This window comes from Dicentrarchus labrax, unplaced genomic scaffold (assembly GCF_905237075.1).
Source record: "Dicentrarchus labrax unplaced genomic scaffold, dlabrax2021, whole genome shotgun sequence".
Lineage (NCBI taxonomy): Eukaryota > Metazoa > Chordata > Actinopteri > Moronidae > Dicentrarchus > Dicentrarchus labrax.
This window is the reverse complement of record NW_026136720.1, coordinates 484,379-502,941: the sequence shown is the minus strand read 5'-3', so window position 1 is coordinate 502,941 and position 18,563 is coordinate 484,379. Positions and strand designations below refer to the sequence as shown.

Genomic DNA, 18,563 nt, shown 5'->3' with positions numbered 1-18,563 from the left:
CACAATATTTTTCTTCTTGGCGACTTCAGTAGAATTAATCAACATTTTCATCTGGTGAAAAATAACTAAAAAAAATAATGAGTAGAAGCACTCATAAAGCACTGATAAAGATTATTGATCATCTCCATCACAAGATCAAGTTAATCAGACATTTAAGTTGTTTTATTTTGGAAGTTACAGACTTGATTTCAAATATGGACAAAAAACAGCAACATGATCTCTCTTTAAATGTTTTAAACTTGTTCCTGTTTTTGGTGGCACTCTGATAATTCACCCTCTATAAAGCGTTTATTGATACATTACAACATTTATGACTGCATTATTACCAACAAGAAAGTATCACAGCTGTTCACAACCTGGCAACCCAAACAATCTATGAAGCATTTGTAAATGTTTATTAGGCATTAATAAATCTTTTACTAACTGCTTATATCTCTCTATAAACACTGACTTTATTATATGCAGTAAATCTTATTTACAGATAACAGATGAACATAGGAGTGATGTTGTGCTGCAGCGTTGTGGCATGTCACTGATGATTTGAACCAATCAGCACTCAGCAGTGAATCAGCTTCAGATCCCCATGTAGGTGTTCATCTTCCCCAGAGCGTCGCACACGGTGGTCAGGTCGCTGCGCAGGTCCTGCACCACGTTCTCGATGCTGCGGGTGTCTTTCAGCAGGTCGATGCTCTGAGTGTACGGGTTGTAGTACACCGAGAACGGCCTCTTTATTGTCTTAGCAAACTCCCTGTGAGAGAGAGGAGACACTTACATCATCCCAAATGTTTCTAACAATGTTCAAAATCAGAGAATTCTGAATTCTTTATTCAAGTAACGCTGCGTTATCCAGTCTGAAGTCACATTTTTAGCATCAACTGTTTAGATCTTGGTGCTTTTTAACTCTAGATTTGAACGGGATGAAGGATTTTAGTCATCAGACGTCTGGATCTTAAGTTATCAGAGAAAGAAGCTGAGCTAACGTTAGCAGCAGCTCGGCTCGCAGCCCCTCCGGGACGTTTTTTGTCTGCCCAACAGCGTGATTTGTCACTTAATGGTTCCAAATGTAATGCCGGAGGTCAGTACTGTAGATACTAGACAGTGGTTGTGCTGTAGATACTAGACAGTGGTTGTGCTGTAGATACAGGGCTGAGGCCTGTACTGTAACAATAATTATATTATTAATATTAACTTTATTTCATACTTTTCTAAAGTCTAATAATTTGACACATATTATGTGATTGCTGCAATCACACATCGTTATCTTCAGTCTTCATTTTTCTTAGAATTCTGTTTCTTCTTCCACACGTTTTTTGGACCGTTATCTCTTTTGGACCAATATCTCTTGAACACAGTATCCAATTACGACAGATGTTGGGTTGCATCTTTAGATGTGAACACGTCTTGCAGCAGGTGCAGAAATCACACACAGTTTCTTCAGGAAATGCAGATATTCTTTATAGAGCTGTCAGTTTAACATGTTATTAACGGCGTTAACGCAAACCCATTTTAACGGCGTCAATTTTTTTATCGCGAGATTAACTCCTAGCACACTTTGTAGTTTTTTTCACATGCTGTTGCAACAACTAGTAACGTTAGAAAAACTACAACACCACACTGGATCTAGCTAGACCGGAAACAAAACAACAGGCACGCCACACACACTTGTTTAAGAGAAGCAGACATTACGTTTTGAGTGGATGGCGAGCGCAAGACGCCGAAATGGATGGATTCCTTGTTGTCTGAAAATGTCAACAGGCTTGGCTGTTTGAGTAACTGGCTCAAAGCAAAGATGTAGTAGGCTTACCTTTTATTGGTAACCGTTACTGTTCATTCTTTCTGAAATAAGAGGCTGGGTTGAGCCTCTGCTGAATAAAGAGCAGTAGCCTGACTGCTATGTTCAAAGCAAACTTGAGAAAAGTATTAAGCCATGGTTTAACTGCACTATAGGAGTCCTAGTTTACCTTACATGTGCACTTTGTAATTTTATTTTGTATCGCCCTGTTTTGATCCCTTAGAAAGGGCTGTTGAAGGGGCTGTTTGTGTGACAAAGTATTTTTTTCACCCTTTTATTGATGGACAGTGTTACATTGTGTGAGAGATTATTTGCTCCAAGTGAGAATGTTAGTGTGAAATTGAATACTACAGTATATGCCAATGTTGTTTTCAATAAAAACAACATTTGCACAAAGCAAGCCGATCCACTTGTCCATGTTGATAAGAGCATTAAAATGAGAAAAAATAATGGGACAAAAAGAAATCAAGGGACATTTAAAATAGATAAAGATGTGCAATTAATTGCGATTAATTGCGAGTTAACTATGACATTAATGCGATTAATCGCGATTTTAATCGTTTGACAGCACAAATCCTTTAGTTTAAATTAGAGGTGTCAAATTTCCGGCCCGCGGAATCGGCCCACCAGAGGGTTCCTTCCAGCCTGCGGGATGTGTTAAAATTACAGAGAAGACAGAGTTGCGTACATAGCACAATGCTTTATTAAACTTTATTCACCGACAACTGTAACTCACACTGTACATTTACTGCTAGACCTGATAACTTACTTCTCTGCTCTGCTGCCGTTCACCACTGCTCTCTCTCTCTCTCTCTCTCTCTCTCTCTCTCTCTCTCTCTCGCTCGACCACACACACGTTACACTGCTCTATTCCTCTTATAACACTCATTAGTCAAAATGACTTTGTCAAAAAGGAGACTAAACTTTGCAAACTAAACAGTGAGTAAACCTACTTCATGTAAAATGCTGCTTCAGACACTTTTGCTCAGTGAAAATGCATACTTACTATGTCTAAGTATGCATTTATGTCTAAGTATGCATTTTCACAGATGCACAGATGTGAAAATGTATGTAAATTTAAAATAATTTCCAGATCTTGACAAGTTGTGAAAATGAATACTTACTGTATGTAAGCATGCATTTTCACAGAGCTGTATTCTTCAGTGTGCAAAAGTGTCTGAAGCAGCATTTTATATGAAGTAGGTTAACTCACTATTTACTGAACATTGTGCACTAATATGTCATTCAGCAGCTTCAGTACAAAATAGTTTGGTTTGGTGGAACTCTATTGCTCATGCACTGCCACAACTTTCATGTATTTTTATGTATACATTTTATACATTTATAAGGATAGGTTAAGTAGAATAACTGAACCTTTCCTAATAGCTCCCACTTTAGTTTGTATGCTGCAGTGAGTCAGTTCAGGTGGTCAGGATTACTGCACAGATGTGAAAATGTATGTACATTTAAAATAATTTCTAGATCTTGACAAGTTGTTTTAATTGTTATTAACTGTAAGAGAAAGTTACCCTGATATTATTGTTCAGTTCCAGGTACATGTTACCTAATGTTCTGTGGCTTTGTAGATCCACATCCACTGATCTTTAAATTGTAATGCACATGTGTAAATGAAATGAATATAATATATTGTTGAAATTGCACTTATTTTCCTTAAGAAAATTCAGGTTGTTTATAATATTTTGTGAAAAGAAAGTTTATTAAATGTGATCATTTTCAGAATGTATTACTATTTCTTTGCAATAAAACAAAGAGAACAATTAGGGGTTCTTGCTATTTATAGGTAATTATGCCTTAATTATTAGGCCCACTTAAGGTCAAATTGGGTTGTATGTGGCCCCTGAACCAAAATGAGTTTGACACCCCTGGTTTAAATTCTTGTTTCTTTTTCTTTTTCTTATCATTATTCTGTAATTTTTGTTGTATATGGACATCATAGACTGGTTTATTATCCTCCTGCTGTATTTGTTTGTCTGTTGTTTGTTTACCTCATCTTCTCTTTGGCCTCCTCGAAGCTCTCTGATACAAAGTACACTTCCTGGAAGGTGGTGATGAGACACTCCTGGTTACAGGTCGTCTTTGGGTCAAACATCCTCACACAGGCCTGATCTGACAGGGCATGCTGGGAAAAAAAAACATGATTAATGGTTGATTAATTATTAATTAATTGTTCAGTCAGTGGAGAGAAAATGAATCTGCATCCAGCAACTATTTTAAACATATGTTGTTTATTTATATTTATATTTTCTGATATTCTACAGAGCAAACAATGGATCAGTTGATCAGACCATAACTGTCAGATTAATCAATAAGTAATAATCAGTGTGGAAGTGATTTAATGGTATTGTGTTTGTTACCCTCAGCTCTCCAATAGATGACAGTAAACCGGCTCCGTAAGCTCTCAGCTGACCGTCCTGTTTGCAGAGTCCAAACTCAATAGTGAAGAAATAACACTGTTCAAAACACACAACACAGTAATCAGTGAGTATCACAACATACAGTACCACACAGTACCACACAGTACCATACAGTACTGCAGAGTACCATACAGTACCATACAGTACCATACAGTACCACACAGTACTGCAGAGTACTACACAGTACCATACGGTACCATACAGTACCATAAAGTACTGCAGAGTACCACACAGTACCATACGGTACCACACAGTACCATACAGTACTGCAGAGTACCATACAGTACCATACAGTACCATACAGTACCACACAGTACTGCAGAGTACTACACAGTACCATACGGTACCATACAGTACCATAAAGTACTGCAGAGTACCACACAGTACCATACGGTACCACACAGTACCACACAGTACTGCAGAGTACCATACAGTACCATACAGTACCACACAGTACTGCAGAGTACTACACAGTACCATACGGTACCACACAGTACCATACAGTACTGCAGAGTACCATACAGTACCATACGGTACCATACAGTACTGCAGAGTGCCACACAGTACCATACAGTACCGCAGAGGACCGTACAGTACTGCAGAGTACCATGCGGTACCGCAGAGGATCGTACAGTACTGCAGAGTATCATACAGTACTGCAGAGTATCATACAGTACTGCAGAGTACCACACAGTACCATACGGTAGTGCAGAGTACCACACAGTACCACACAATACTGCAGAGTACCGTACGATACCGCAGAGGACCGTACAGTACCATAGAGTATCGTACAGTACCGCAGACTACCACACAGTACCATACAGTACTGCAGAGTACCACACAGTCCTGCACTTACAGTATATATATAGTTTATATTCAAGGTTATTTTTTGTTATTCGCGACAAATGTTGAATGCAATTTAGATTTGGTTGGCTACTTTTAAACACAAAATAAAAGTTTATGTATGATTTAAAAGAAGGTCTGGGGGGTGAATTGATCTTCATTTATGAAAAACTGGTAAAAACAAAAACACAACAGTCCAACAAGTCCAAACTATGGTCTACAGTCAACAACCTTGATGTCAGATACTTAAGTCTTTATTCATTGCTACTCCTGAGAGGATGAACTGGAGTTTAGTGACATTGAATCCCTCAGGAAGGATTAATTGAATAATAAAAATGTGTGATGATGACTGTGGCCTGTAGGGGGTCTTAACAACGTCACTCACTGTAGCCAGTTTCTGAACATCCTCATCAGACGATCCCAGGGAGGCCAAACCGATCTCCTGAGAGAACTGAGCGAACTTCGGGTCGGCCAGCAGAGGAACGTGACCCAGCAGCTCGTGACACGTGTCCCTGAAACCAGAACGAACAATAACAACAACAAACTACAATGAACTCACTCTGGTTGTGATCTCTATGGTCAGATCAGACTGTTAGTTTTGTACTTACGGTTCAGGAGTGTAGAGCGGGTCGGTGCTGTGGCGAACATACTGAGTGCAGTTAAACACTCTATAGGCCAAACCAGCCAGGAAGTCTCTGGGAGACAAATAACCTGCGACTGGTCGAACGGTGAAACCAGACCTCTCTGAAACACACAGGTCAACTGATCAGATACCTTAAAATTAGCGCTGTGAGTTAAACGCGTTATTAACGACGTTAACGCAAACCCATTTTAACGGCGTCAATTTTTTTATCGCGAGATTAACGTTCTTTAACTTTGTAGTTTGTTTTTTTTCCACATGCTGTTGCAACAACTAGTAACGTTAGAAAAACTAACTAACTAGCTAGACCGGAAACAAAACAACAGGCACGACGCACACACTTGTTTAAGAGTAGTAGACGTCACGTTTTGAGTGGATGGCAAGCGCAAGACGCCGAAATGGATGCCAATAATATTCTGAATGTAAACTTAGATATACAGTGGGTACGGAAAGTATTCAGACCCCTTTAAAAATTTCACTCTTTGTTTCATTGCAGCCATTTGCTAAAATCCAAAAAGTTCATTTTATTTCTCATTAATGTACACTCAGCACCCCATCTTGACAGAAAAAAACAAATTTATTAAAAAAGAAAAACTGAAATATCACATGGTCATAAGTATTCAGACCCTTTGCTGTGACACTCATATTTAACTCACATGCTGTCCATTTCTTCTGATCCTCCTTGAGATGGTCCTGCTCCTTCATTGGAGTCTAGCTGTGTTTAATTAAACTGATTGGACTTGATTAGGAAAGGCACACACCTGTCTATATAAGACCTTACAGCTCACAGTGCATGTCAGAGCAAATGAGAATCATGAGGTCGAAGGAACTGCCCAAGGAGCTCAGAGACATAATTGTGGCATGCACAGATCTGGCCAAGGTTACAAAAGAATTTCTGCAGCACTCAAGGTTCCTAAGAGCACAGTGGCCTCCATAATCCTTAAATGGAAGAAGTTTGGGACGACCAGAACTCTTCCTAGACCTGGCCGTCCAGCCAAACTGAGCAATCGTGGGAGAAGAGCCTTGGTGAGAGAGGTAAAGAAGAATCCAAAGATCACTGTGGCTGAGCTCCAGAGATGCAGTAGGGAGATGGGAGAAAGTTCCACAAAGTCAACTATCACTGCAGCCCTGCACCAGTCGGGGCTTTATGGCAGAGTGGCCCGACGGAAGCCTCTCCTCAGTGCAAGACATATGAAAGCCTGCATAGAGTTTGCCAAAACACACATGAAGGACTCCCAGACTATGAGAAATAAGATTCTCTGGTCTGATGAGACCAAGATTGAACTTTTTGGCGTTAATTCTAAGCGGTATGTGTGGAGAAAACCAGGCACTGCTCATCACCTGCCCAATACAATCCCAACAGTGAAACATGGTGGTGGCAGCATCATGCTATGGGGATGTTTTTCAGCTGCAGGGACAGGACGACTGGTTGCAATTGAAGGAAAGATGAATGCGGCCAAGTACAGAGATATCCTGGAAGAAAACCTCTTCCAGAGTGCTCAGGACCTCAGACTGGGCCGAAGGTTCACCTTCCAACAAGACAATAACCCTAAGCACACAGCTAAAATAACAAAGGAGTGGCTTCGGAACAACTCTGTGACCATTCTTGACTGGCCCAGCCAGAGCCCTGACCTTAACCCAATTGAGCATCTCTGGAGAGATCTGAAAATGACTGTCCACCAACGTTCACCATCCAACCTGACAGAACTGGAGAGGATCTGCAAGGAAGAATGGCAGAGGATCCCCAAATCCAGGTGTGAAAAACTTGTTGCATCATTCCCAAGAAGACTCATGGCTGTAGTAGCTCAAAAGGGTGCTTCTACTCAATACTGAGCAAAGGGTCTGAATACTTATGACCATGTGATATTTCAGTTTTTCTTTTTTAATAAATTCTGTCAAGATGGGGTGCTGAGTGTACATTAATGAGAAATAAAATGAACTTTTTTGATTTTAGCAAATGGCTGCAATGAAACAAAGAGTGAAAAATTTAAAGGGGTCTGAATACTTTCCGTACCCACTGTATATTTAGACTATTTTTCTGCTATCAATCTTCATCAGTTAACTTCAATAATTTCTACATCGAAGCCATCAACCTGTCTGTTGGACCCGATCCCAACTAGGCTACTTAAAGAAGTCGTACCCTTAATTGGCACTTCTTTACTGGATATGCCTTCTTTCATTTACATAATATTACAAAAATTAGACACATCCTATCACAGACAGATGCAGAAAAACTAATCCATGCATTTGTTACTTCTAGGCTGGATTACTGCAACTCTTTATTATCAGGTTGCCCCAATAAGTCCATTAAAATGCTCCAATTAATTCAAAACGCTGCAGCACGTGTACTGACAGGAACTAGAAAAAGAGATCACATCTCTCCTGTACTAGCTTCTCTACACTGGCTCCCTGTAAAGTTTAGAATAGAATTTAAAATTCTCCTCCTCACCTATAAAGCTCTTCATGGTCAGGCCCCTTCATATCTTAAAGAGCTCATAGTACCCTATTACCCCTCTAGAACACTATGTTCTCTGAATGCTGGGCTACTTGTGGTTCCTATAGTCTCTAAAAGTAGAACAGGAGCCAGAGCCTTCAGTTACCAAGCTCCTCTCCTGTGGAACAAGCTTCCAGTTGTGGTTCGGGAGGCAGACACCCTCTCCACATTCAAGAGTAGGCTTAAGACATTCCTCTTTGATAAAGCTTATAGTTAGGGCTGGATCAGGTGAGTCCTGAACCATCCCTTAGTTATGTTGCTATAGGCCTAGACTATCAGGGATTTCCCATGGTGCACTGAGCTCCTCTCTTCCTCTCTCTTTCTGCACTCATTCATGTTCCATTAATGCATGTTACTAACTTCACTTCTTCCCCGGAGTTCTTGTGCTTTCTCGTCTCGCAGGTTCTTGTCGATCCTGGTGGAGCCTCCTGCCATGGTCCTGCTAGATTGCCATTACCAATACTGTAGTTGCTGTGCACCTGTCTGTCTGTCTCTGTCTGTCTGTCTCTCTCTCTCTCTCTCTCACCCCAACTGGTCGAGACAGACGACCACCCACCTAGAGCCGAAGGATCTGTCCTAGGTTTCTGCCTTTTAACAGGCAGTTTTTCCTTGCCCTTGTCCTTGCCACTGGTGAGGGTCTGGCGTTGTTTGCTTCATGGTGTTGGCTGATGGGTGATTTGTAAACGGTGAGCTAATTAGTAGCATGGAGCTAACGGTCCAGATAAAATATAGGAACATTGCAGATAATGTTATTAACGTTAACGTAATGTTATTCTAAACGTGATTGTCAGTTATTTTACAGTGTCTGTGGTTGGTGCTGTAGATACAGGGCAGAGGTCTGTACTGTAATAATAATGATATTATTAATATTAACACATAATTTGACACAAATTATCTGATTGCTGCAATCACACATTGTTATTTTCAGTCTTTATTTTGCGTATTATTCTTTTTCTTCTTCCATACCGTTATCTCTTGAACACAGTACTACAGAGTTCAGTGTAGTGTTTGTTACTGTTGGCTGGACGCTGACTGCAGTTCACTGAACGGCCACTGGTGGCGCTATAAACAATGGTTCCCTATAAATTACATAGACGCTTTAAGGGAAATACCTTGTGTATGTCTGAAGTTCTGCTCATGTGTCTGCACATTAATTTTCAAATCATTATTTTAATGGAACATAATCCCCTGCTGTCCCTGAGTATTCAACCTCTGAGGAACAGCGAGACGTCCTCCAGCTGGGGGATGTTGTCCTCTCTGTAGCCGCAGTGTTTGCTCAGCAGCGGCAGGTTCTTCAGGTATTCTCTGCAGGCGTGAGTCGGATACAGTCTGGTCAGCTCTCTGAAGACCACCCCCCACGTCCTTATCTCCTCCGGGGTGTACTCGATACGAGGGATGGGCTGCCCGCTGGGGAGGAGACAGAATATCAGTGGCACGGCCCTTTATTTGTGTTTCATTATGAAATTCAACAGATTGAATAATACTTACAATTTATAATTCATGGCCACTTCCACAAAGTATTTCCTCCTCTGACGATAAACATCATCTTTAAAACCCTGACAGGAAGGAAGAAGAAATAAAAGTAATTGAAATATATTCACATATAAAACAATCTCAGGAAGTGATTCACATCAGAATGACTGGAAGAAGAAGAAGTGATGATTTCAAACTTAAAGTATTTCCTGTTACAACATTTAAATAAAAGCTGATATTAAGGATTAATATTGTTTGGTTTTAATAACCTGGAATGATTTTACATCCTGCAGTTAAAAACTGATTTTATAATATTTTAGAGGTTGATTTCACCTATTTAGACTCTGTATATTTAAATTTCAATTCAATTCAATTCAATTTTATTTGTATAGCGCCAATTCATAACAGAAGTTATCTCAGGACACTTTTCAAACAGAGCAGGTCTAGACCGAACTCTTTAACATTAATTACAGAGACCCAACAGTACCACCATGAGCAAGCACTTGGCGACAAGGGCAAGGAAAAACTGCCTGTTAAAAGGCAGAAACCTAGGACAGATCCTCCGGCTCTAGGTGGGTGGTCGTCTGTCTCGACCAGTTGGGGAGAGAGAGAGAGAGAGAGAGAGAGAGAGAGCGAGAGACAGACAGACAGACAGGTGCACAGCAACAACAGTATTGGCAATGGCAGTCAAGCAGGACCATGGCAGGAGGCTCCACCAGGATCCATGAGAACCTGCGAGACGAGAAAGCACAAGAACTCCGGGGAAGAAGTGGAGTTAGTAACATGCATTAAAGGGACATGAATGAGTGCAGAAAGAGAGAGGAAGAGAGTAGCTCAGTGCACCATGGGAAATCCCCCGATAGTCTAGGCCTATAGCAGCATAACTAAGGGATGGTTCAGGACTCACCTGATCCAGCCCTAACTATAAGCTTTATCAAAGAGGAATGTCTTAAGCCTACTCTTGAATGTGGAGAGGGTGTCTGCCTCCCGAACCACAACTGGAAGCTGATTCCACAGGAGAGGAGCTTGGTAACTGAAGGCTCTGGCTCCTGTTCTACTTTTAGAGACTATAGGAACCACAAGTAGCCCAGCATTCAGAGAACGTAGTGTTCTAGTGGGGTAATAGGGTACTATGAGCTCTTTAAGATATGAAGGGGCCTGACCATGAAGAGCTTTATAGGTGAGGAGGAGGATTTTAAATTCAATTCTACATTTTATAGGGAGCCAATGCAGAGTAGCTAGTACAGGAGAGATGTGATCTCTTTGTCTAGTTCCTGTCAGTACTCGTGCTGCAGCGTTCTGAATTAATTGGAGCGTTTTAATGGACTTATTGGGGCAACCTGATAATAAAGAGTTGCAGTAATCCAGCCTTGAAGTAACAAATGCATGGATTAGTTTTTCTGCATCTGTCTGTGATAGTATGTGTCTAATTTTTCTAATATTACGTAAATGAAAGAAGGCAGTCCTAGAGGTCTGCTTTATGTGGGAGTTAAATGACAAATCCTGATCAAAGATAACTCCAAGATTCCTGACAGTGGTGCTAGAGGCCAAGTTAATGCCATCTAGAGTGACTATATCTTTAGACAATGAGTCTCTAAGGTTTTGGGGCCAAGAACAAGAATTTCGTTTTTTTCTGAGTTTAACATCAGAAAATTGCAGGTCATCCAGGATTTTATGTCCTTAAGACATGTTTGTAATTTAGATAATTGATTAATTTCATTGGGTTTGATTGATAGATATAACTGCGTATCATCTGCATAACAGTGAAAGTTAATGGAGTGATTCCTAATAATGTTGCCTAAAGGGAGCATATATAAAGTAAATAGTATTGGTCCAAGTACAGAACCTTGTGGAACTCCATGACTAACTTTAGTATTTATGGAGGATTCATCATTAACATGTACAAACTGAGAACGATCTGATAAGTATGACTTAAACCAGCTTAGGGCAGTTCCTTTAATGCCAATTTGATGCTCAAGTCTCTGTAAAAGAATATTATATTATATATATTATATAAGAATATAAAATTTGAATATTTTTACAGAAAACACTCCTGAACAAAATCTTAAGACCAGAGGAATAATTACAAATATTTGCATTTTGCGCTGGTTGAACGTAACCAGGTTGTAAGTAGAGCTTCAAAATGCAAAAAGAATTAACAGGAGCAAGAGACAAAACAACAGAGTAAGAAATTTATTGAAAACTGCATTTAAACTCAAACAGGCTGTTCATCAGCTGATCTAAAGTTTAAGACCATAGCCCAAGAAAACCCAAAAACAGAACTAAACTTGTCAAAAAAGGAGTCCGTAGTGAGTAGCCCCACCATTGTTGTTGATCACTAAAAAAATTAGTTTAGACATGCTTGATGCGAGTAATCCTGGAGGATGGTGGGAAAGTTGGTTCATGTGGTGAAGATGGCTTCACGAAGGGCATCCACAGTCTGGAACTGACGTCCGTTTTTGTAAACTTCCCTTGCCATCCACTTATTATTATTTACTTTATATATGCTCCCTTTAGGCAACATTATTAGGATTCACTCCATTAACTTTCATTGCTATGCAGATGATACGCAGTTATATCTATCGATCAAGCCCGATGAAATTAATCAATTATCTAAATTACAAACAAATCCTGGATGAGCTGCAATTTTCTGATGTTAAACTCAGGAAAAAAACAAATTCTTGTTCTTGGCCCCAAAAACCTTAGAGACTCACTGTCTAAAGATATAGTTACTCTAGATGGCATTACCTTAGCCTCTAGCACTACTTTCAGGAATCTTGGAGTTATCTTTGATCAGGATTTGTCATTTAACTTCCACATAAAGCAGACCTCTAGGACTGCCTTCTTTCATTTACGTAATATTACAAAAATTAGACACATACTATCACAGACAGATGCAGAAAAACTAATCCATGTATTTGTTACTTCTAGGCTGGATTACTGCAACTCTTTATTATCAGGTTGCCCCAATAAGTCCATTAAAACGCTCCAATTAATTCAGAACGCTGCAGCACGAGTACTGACAGGAACTAGAAAAAGAGATCACATCTCTCCTGTACTAGCTTCTCTGCATTGGCTCCCTGTAAAATGTAGAATAGAATTTAAAATCCTCCTCCTCACCTACAAAGCTCTTCATGGTCAGGCCCCTTCATATCTTAAAGAGCTCATAGTACCCTATTACCCCTCTAGAACACTACGTTCTCTGAATGCTGGGCTACTTGTGGTTCCTATAGTCTCTAAAAGTAGAACAGGAGCCAGAGCCTTCAGTTACCAAGCTCCTCTCCTGTGGAACCAGCTTCCAGTTGTGGTTCGGGAGGCAGACACCCTCACCACATTCAAGAGTAGGCTTAAGACATTCCTCTTTGATAAAGCTTATAGTTATGGCTGGATCAGGTGAGTCCTGAACCATCCCTTAGTTATGCTGCTATAGGCCTAGACTATCGGGGGATTTCCCATGGTGCACTGAGCTCCTCTCTTCCTCTCTCTCTCTTTCTGCACTCATTCATGTCCCATTAATACATGTTACTGACTTCACTTCTTCCCCGGAGTTCTTGTGCTTTCTGGTCTCACAGGTTCTCATGGATCCTGGTGGAGCCTCCTGCCATGGTCCTCCTTGATTGCCATTGCTAATATCACTGATATTGTTAGGGACCGAGCACTAACAAGTGCAAGGACCCTATTGTTCCTCTAGGAATTATTATTATACCTCTGGGACTTCGACCGCATATTTGGCCCCCGCAACATGCTCAAAATGCCATGAAAATTTGCACAAAATTAAAACGTAGCTAAAATACCGATATGACATTGTGCCCGTGCACGGGCGCCGCCAAACGTCTAAGCCACGCCCCCCAGAATCAGCCCCCAAGACACGTAAGGCCCACATGTACGAAAATTGCTACGCATGTGTATCATGATAAAAGAAGCAGAAAAGCCTCTTGGACCCATGCCCCAAAACCCACAGGAAGTCTGCAATTTCAATTTTTAATTTTCATCATTTTGTGGTCATTTTGACTTTTTGGGCTTGTATTTGAACGAACTCCTCCTAGGGAATTTATCGGATCGTTGAAGGGCGTGTCCATGGCGTGCCGTCAAAGTTGGCCATTTTGAACGAATGTCACACTGTGATGTCATTTTTGGCATTTCAGGGCTTCTATTTTAACTAACTCCTCCTACAGGTTCTATTGGATCTACTTCAAACATGGTCAGTGCAGTCAGTTTGTTTCGTCCAACATTGTGCCCGTGGCGTGGCGTCCCGTGGCATCCAATTTCAAACCTTCGCCATGAAAGAGGGATTCGTCATAACGTCTGCGTACATGATCCGACTGCAACGAAACTTCACATGTTCGATAAGAGTCCCGCCCTGAACATGTCTATGTAATAATATTCAGTAATAGTTAGAGCGCCACCTAGTGGCAACAGGAAGTATCACGTTTTATACTTTCATGTTCTACTCCTAGCAGGATGATCAGATCCAGCTGAAATTTACTTATAAAATGCAAAACGTTTAACCTTTAACCCCTGTGCCCTCCTCAAATTTACCACCCTCTGGACACCTTCGTGGCTAAAAATGCCTCTTTCATTTCCATTAAAACTACATTTTTTAATCTCACTGCCATTACAGTATAAAACCATGCATTCTGTAATGTCAGCATTTCATTTTGAAGAAAAGTAGTTTTATAGTATTATTACTGTATTCCACCAGATTCAACCTTTTTCCCATTGTAGGCCAATTATATTATGGAGCCATGTGACTACCAGGGGGCCCCAAGAGGTTTTTCTTTGTGTGTGAGTGTTGTGTGTGTGTGTGTGTGTGTGTGTGTGTGTCAAATAAGAAAAAGGCATAAGGGTTATAGGTGTAAAAAAAAAAAAAACCTGTCCAACATGAGACTTACAGGATGGTCTGCGTCCAGCTCTGAACCGTACATCAGCACTCGGTGAGAACACTGATCTAACTCAGAGATTTTCATCGGGAACCACGGAACGTCGTCTCCATCTGATTGAACAAAAGACCACAAATAACAACAACTGATGAAGCAATTTGAAAATCAATATGATTATTATTGTATTTATATTTGGAGCTCAGATATATTGGGATCATTCACTCTCAGGTGTTATTCGTACCTGCCTCAGCAGACCAGACGTGTGCGGGCGTGTTGAAGGAGATGATGTTGACGTGATCTTTGAGATGCTGCAGGAGCTCATTAAACTCCTTCTTACTGCAGCTGCAGTCAGCAAAGATCTCCACCTCGTTAACCACTCGCCTCGACACCCGAGACTCGATGTGCCTCAAGTTCACTCGCTTCTCCTGCAGGTTGGGAGGAGGAGGAGGAGAAGAAGTAAAAGAAAGTCAAACTCCTAATGTGACTGTAATCAATAATCAATAATCAGTGAAACAGGAAACAAATTGATCGTCTCACCTGGAAGAGTCTGAGAGCTTTGACCAAATAGCCAACCTCGTTCTTCAGAGAAAACACCACCGCTGTTTTCCCACAATCCTCAGCACTCTCCTTGTCTGGAGTCTCGTTGATGGGACAGAAGGACGGACGCCTCGACTGAAAGACAACAACAACAACAACAACAGAGATATCAACATCAACAGCATTAACAACAACAACAACATCAATGACAACAACAAGCTTCTGGAAGAGTCCCAGTGTTTACGATTCACATCTGAAAATACCAGCCAGTAATTTAATACTGTGTCCAGAAAATGTACAGAAGAAAAAAATAAATAAGCAAAATAAAGACTGAAGATATGTTGTCAAATTATTGGACTTCACTAAAACTTATAAAACAAAGTTAATATTAAAAATTAAATTGTATGAATCAATTTGAATTCAAGTATACCTCTGCCCTGTATCTATAGCACTGATTTCTGGCCTGTATTTTGTCCTGTCTTCTGTAACTTAGGTATTATTGTCAAAAGGAACCAATCAAATCTTTATTAACTGTGTCTGAAAGACAATAACAATAAAAATCATAAGTTAATATTAATATCATTATTGTTAGTAGTATCAAATGGACAGTATAGACCTCTGCCCTGTATCTACAGCACTAACCTATGCCCTATTTATACTGCATTGACCTATGTAACAATAATATCATTATTTTTACCATTATTTGAATCAAATAAACAGTACACTGACCTGTATGTAGCACTGACCTCTGTCCTATATCTGTCCTGTCCTCTGTAACTAAGTATTATTGTGCAGCTGTTGTCTGTAGAATTATATAAAATGTTGAACTGAAATGAATTGTACACATGCAATGTGGCTTTATGGACAACATTCACAAATTTGGTCGAAATCCAATTCAGCATTGTAGAGTTAAGGCCCATTAAGTGCATTGGGCCACACCTTCAAAATTTCCGTAACCAATTACAAATGATAAATGGTAAAGTAATACCCGAACACAAACCTACAAGTCTTTTTTACAGCTTCAGCTAAATATGCTATGTACCAATTTTGATAAAGATTATATGAAATATGTGCCAAAAGAAGCAAAAAATATATTTTCTAAAAAATCCCAAATAACACAAAAATCCAACAAAAACAACATTGACACCAAAAAACATCAATAAAAACAAAAACATTCAGATCAATCACATCAATGACAACAACATCAACACAGACACGCAGTAAACAGAATAAACCACTCCCTGTTGTGACACAGTCATCTCCTTCATAAACAATGAACTTCTAATAAAAATACTGTTGACAAACAGCAGCGACAACAACAAACATCAACAACATGGTTTAAAAACATAAATACAATCGTTAATAAATAATTATGTGTTGATATCTTATGTCTTGTTGATTTGTTATTGTTTTATGTAAATCAGTATTTGTTATTAGGATTCATTGATTGATTATTTCCACTGGTATCAGCTCACCCTTTGAATAATTACTGCCTTAAAATAAGTTCTGACCTCCACCAGCAAGCTTATGTTTTCAGTGCTGTTTGTTTGTTTGTTTGTTTGTTTGTCAGCAGAATTACAGAAACGCTTCTGTCTGGATATTGATGAGACTCGGTGGGAGGGTATAAGCAAGGTCAAAGATAAACTCGTTACATTTTGGATCAGAAACAGGAAGTATCCACTGCGAGGTCAGCTCCAACAGCGGGGTGTCTTCTTCTGTGGTGTTGTGATGTTTAATAAAGACAAACAGCTGATGTATGGATAAGCTGTACCATCAATCAGGCAGCTGTAGGAGCTGCTGTTATCTCTTGTTGACGGTGTTAAATTTCCTCTTCACAGCCTGAGAACATTAACCTGCTTCCTCTTTTCTGTCTGTTAGCTGTTACTGATACACTGTTTGTTCACTGACAGCAGACGATGTTCCCTCAACAACAACAGTCACTTATCTTCTGTACTGTTATAACTATTTATTGTTTATTTATTATTCAGCAGACAGGAACGGACACAGTCGAGTGTTTGTGGTCCATTTATGCTGTAAAACATAAATTTAACAACAGGAATTTAAATATCAACACATTTTATAAAATATGGGAAAGTTGGATCTTGTACGTCAGTGACTCCAATTTAAGAGGATTTTGTCCTAATGAATTTCCTCCAAATCGTTTTTTAGGCTATATTTATGTATGAAGATAGTAAAGTCTTCAAGTCAATCAATAATCAAATTACAACCAGTTAAAACGGCCAAATACATTTGTTCCAACTTCCAGAAAATGTGATGAAAATATTCGATTCCTCCTTTTTCTAAGGACCCCTACAACCTGATCAAGGACCCCAGTTTGAAAACCACTGTTTTATGTTACATTAGTTTTATTTCTTTGTATTAGTTTTTTCTTTATTGATTTATCCTATATGTTAGCAGGGGGACCCAGTGACAATGTATACCTACCTGTATGTACACACTTAAAAACAGCTGCAAGTATATCGTAATGTGAAAGTGATAATGTCCAATGAGGTGTCCATTATCAGTAATTAATGGGCGATGTGGAGGCCAGAACCAGGTTGCTTTCATAATGTCCATTGAGGGTCTGACTAATACCTGGAAATCATCACCACCCCATAATGTTCTAATGAAATGGAAACGTTGTTCACTGCTCCAGTAGATAGAACGAACCTTAGATACAACTTGGCTACGGTAAATATTTCTAGTTCCTTCGATCAGAGAGCTAACGTTACCTTCTGATTGGTAGAGAACCCGCTCTAGCTCCTGAGACTCAGCCGCCCTGTTTACAGTCCCAGAGGTTTTATTTACTGGATTTTATTACTCCACTGGTTATTTATTGATTATTTTATTTTATTATTTAATTTCTGATTGATTCTGTGTAAATAAAAGTTAAATACATTTTGTCAAGAGGAACATTTACAGCAACAAACACAGAAACCTGAACCTGATTATTAATTAATTAATCCTTCAGTCAACAAATAATTAGTGAAAGTGTATCAAAGTACTAACAGCACCAGCAGTATAAGTACTGTGAGTACATGCTGGGTCTAAGAGGAGGATGATGAAGATGAGTCTTACCATCTGCCCCCCTGTGTGGCGCTGCTGCTGGTGGTCGAACATGGCCGAGTCCAGCGACATCCCCCTCCGGGCCCAGTACTTGCTGGAGAACATCATCATGGCCGGTTGCATCCTGGGTATCGGTTCCTGGGAGTCCTTCATCACATGGGCCGAAGCCATGGGGAACCAGTGGGTATACGAGTACCAGGGCTCCAGCCTGCCGCTCTGCTGCTGCTCACACTCACACTGAGACTGCCGGTGGCCCCCACCAGTTAAATACTGACACACAGAGAGAGAGAGAGAGAGAGAGAGAGAGAGAGTCTCTCTCTCTGTCTGAACACACCTCTGCAGGTTGAACAAAGAAAGGTTTTTATTATCAAAAACAATAGATAGATAAATAAAGAAAGAGATA

The 18,563-nt window shown here is 40.0% G+C and overlaps 2 protein-coding genes across 4 annotated transcripts in view; both read right to left on the bottom strand.

Moving 5' to 3' along the window:
- The window catches only part of LOC127352651 (uncharacterized), a 221,359-nt gene that overhangs the window by 100,054 nt on the left and 102,742 nt on the right, over nt 1-18,563 (bottom strand). The window contains exon 3 of one of the 3 annotated variants that reach the window (XR_007881149.1): nt 10,120-10,409. The exons of the other annotated variants lie outside the window; for them this stretch is intronic. The gene's annotated coding sequence lies outside the window, so the exon portion shown is untranslated. Of the gene's footprint in view, nt 1-10,119; nt 10,410-18,563 lie in introns of those variants that run through there. 3 annotated transcript variants of the gene reach the window in all.
- tph2 (tryptophan hydroxylase 2 (tryptophan 5-monooxygenase)) lies at nt 136-18,380 on the bottom strand. Its single transcript, XM_051381208.1, has 11 exons — nt 18,173-18,380; nt 15,095-15,229; nt 14,799-14,982; nt 14,570-14,670; nt 9,693-9,760; nt 9,415-9,611; nt 5,679-5,814; nt 5,456-5,582; nt 4,168-4,263; nt 3,799-3,932; nt 136-748 (listed from the first exon to the last, which is right to left on the bottom strand). The coding sequence occupies exons 1-11, from the start codon at nt 18,329-18,331 to the stop codon at nt 574-576; spliced, it is 1,512 nt and encodes a 503-aa protein (XP_051237168.1). The 5' UTR covers nt 18,332-18,380; the 3' UTR covers nt 136-573.

What these genes read in the sequence shown, in the direction of transcription:
- tph2 (XM_051381208.1), bottom strand. Translation starts at nt 18,331, where the DNA reads ATGGCTTCGGCCCATGTGATGAAGGACTCCCAGGAACCGATACCCAGG. An exon ending in CGTCTCGCTGTTCCTCAGAG is followed by an intron (nt 5,815 to 9,414) that starts GTTGAATACTCA and finishes TGTGTGTTTCAG; the next exon opens with AGAGGTCTGGTTTCACCGTT. An exon ending in GAGGCCAAAGAGAAGATGAG is followed by an intron (nt 749 to 3,798) that starts GTAAACAAACAA and finishes TCTCTCTCACAG; the next exon opens with GGAGTTTGCTAAGACAATAA.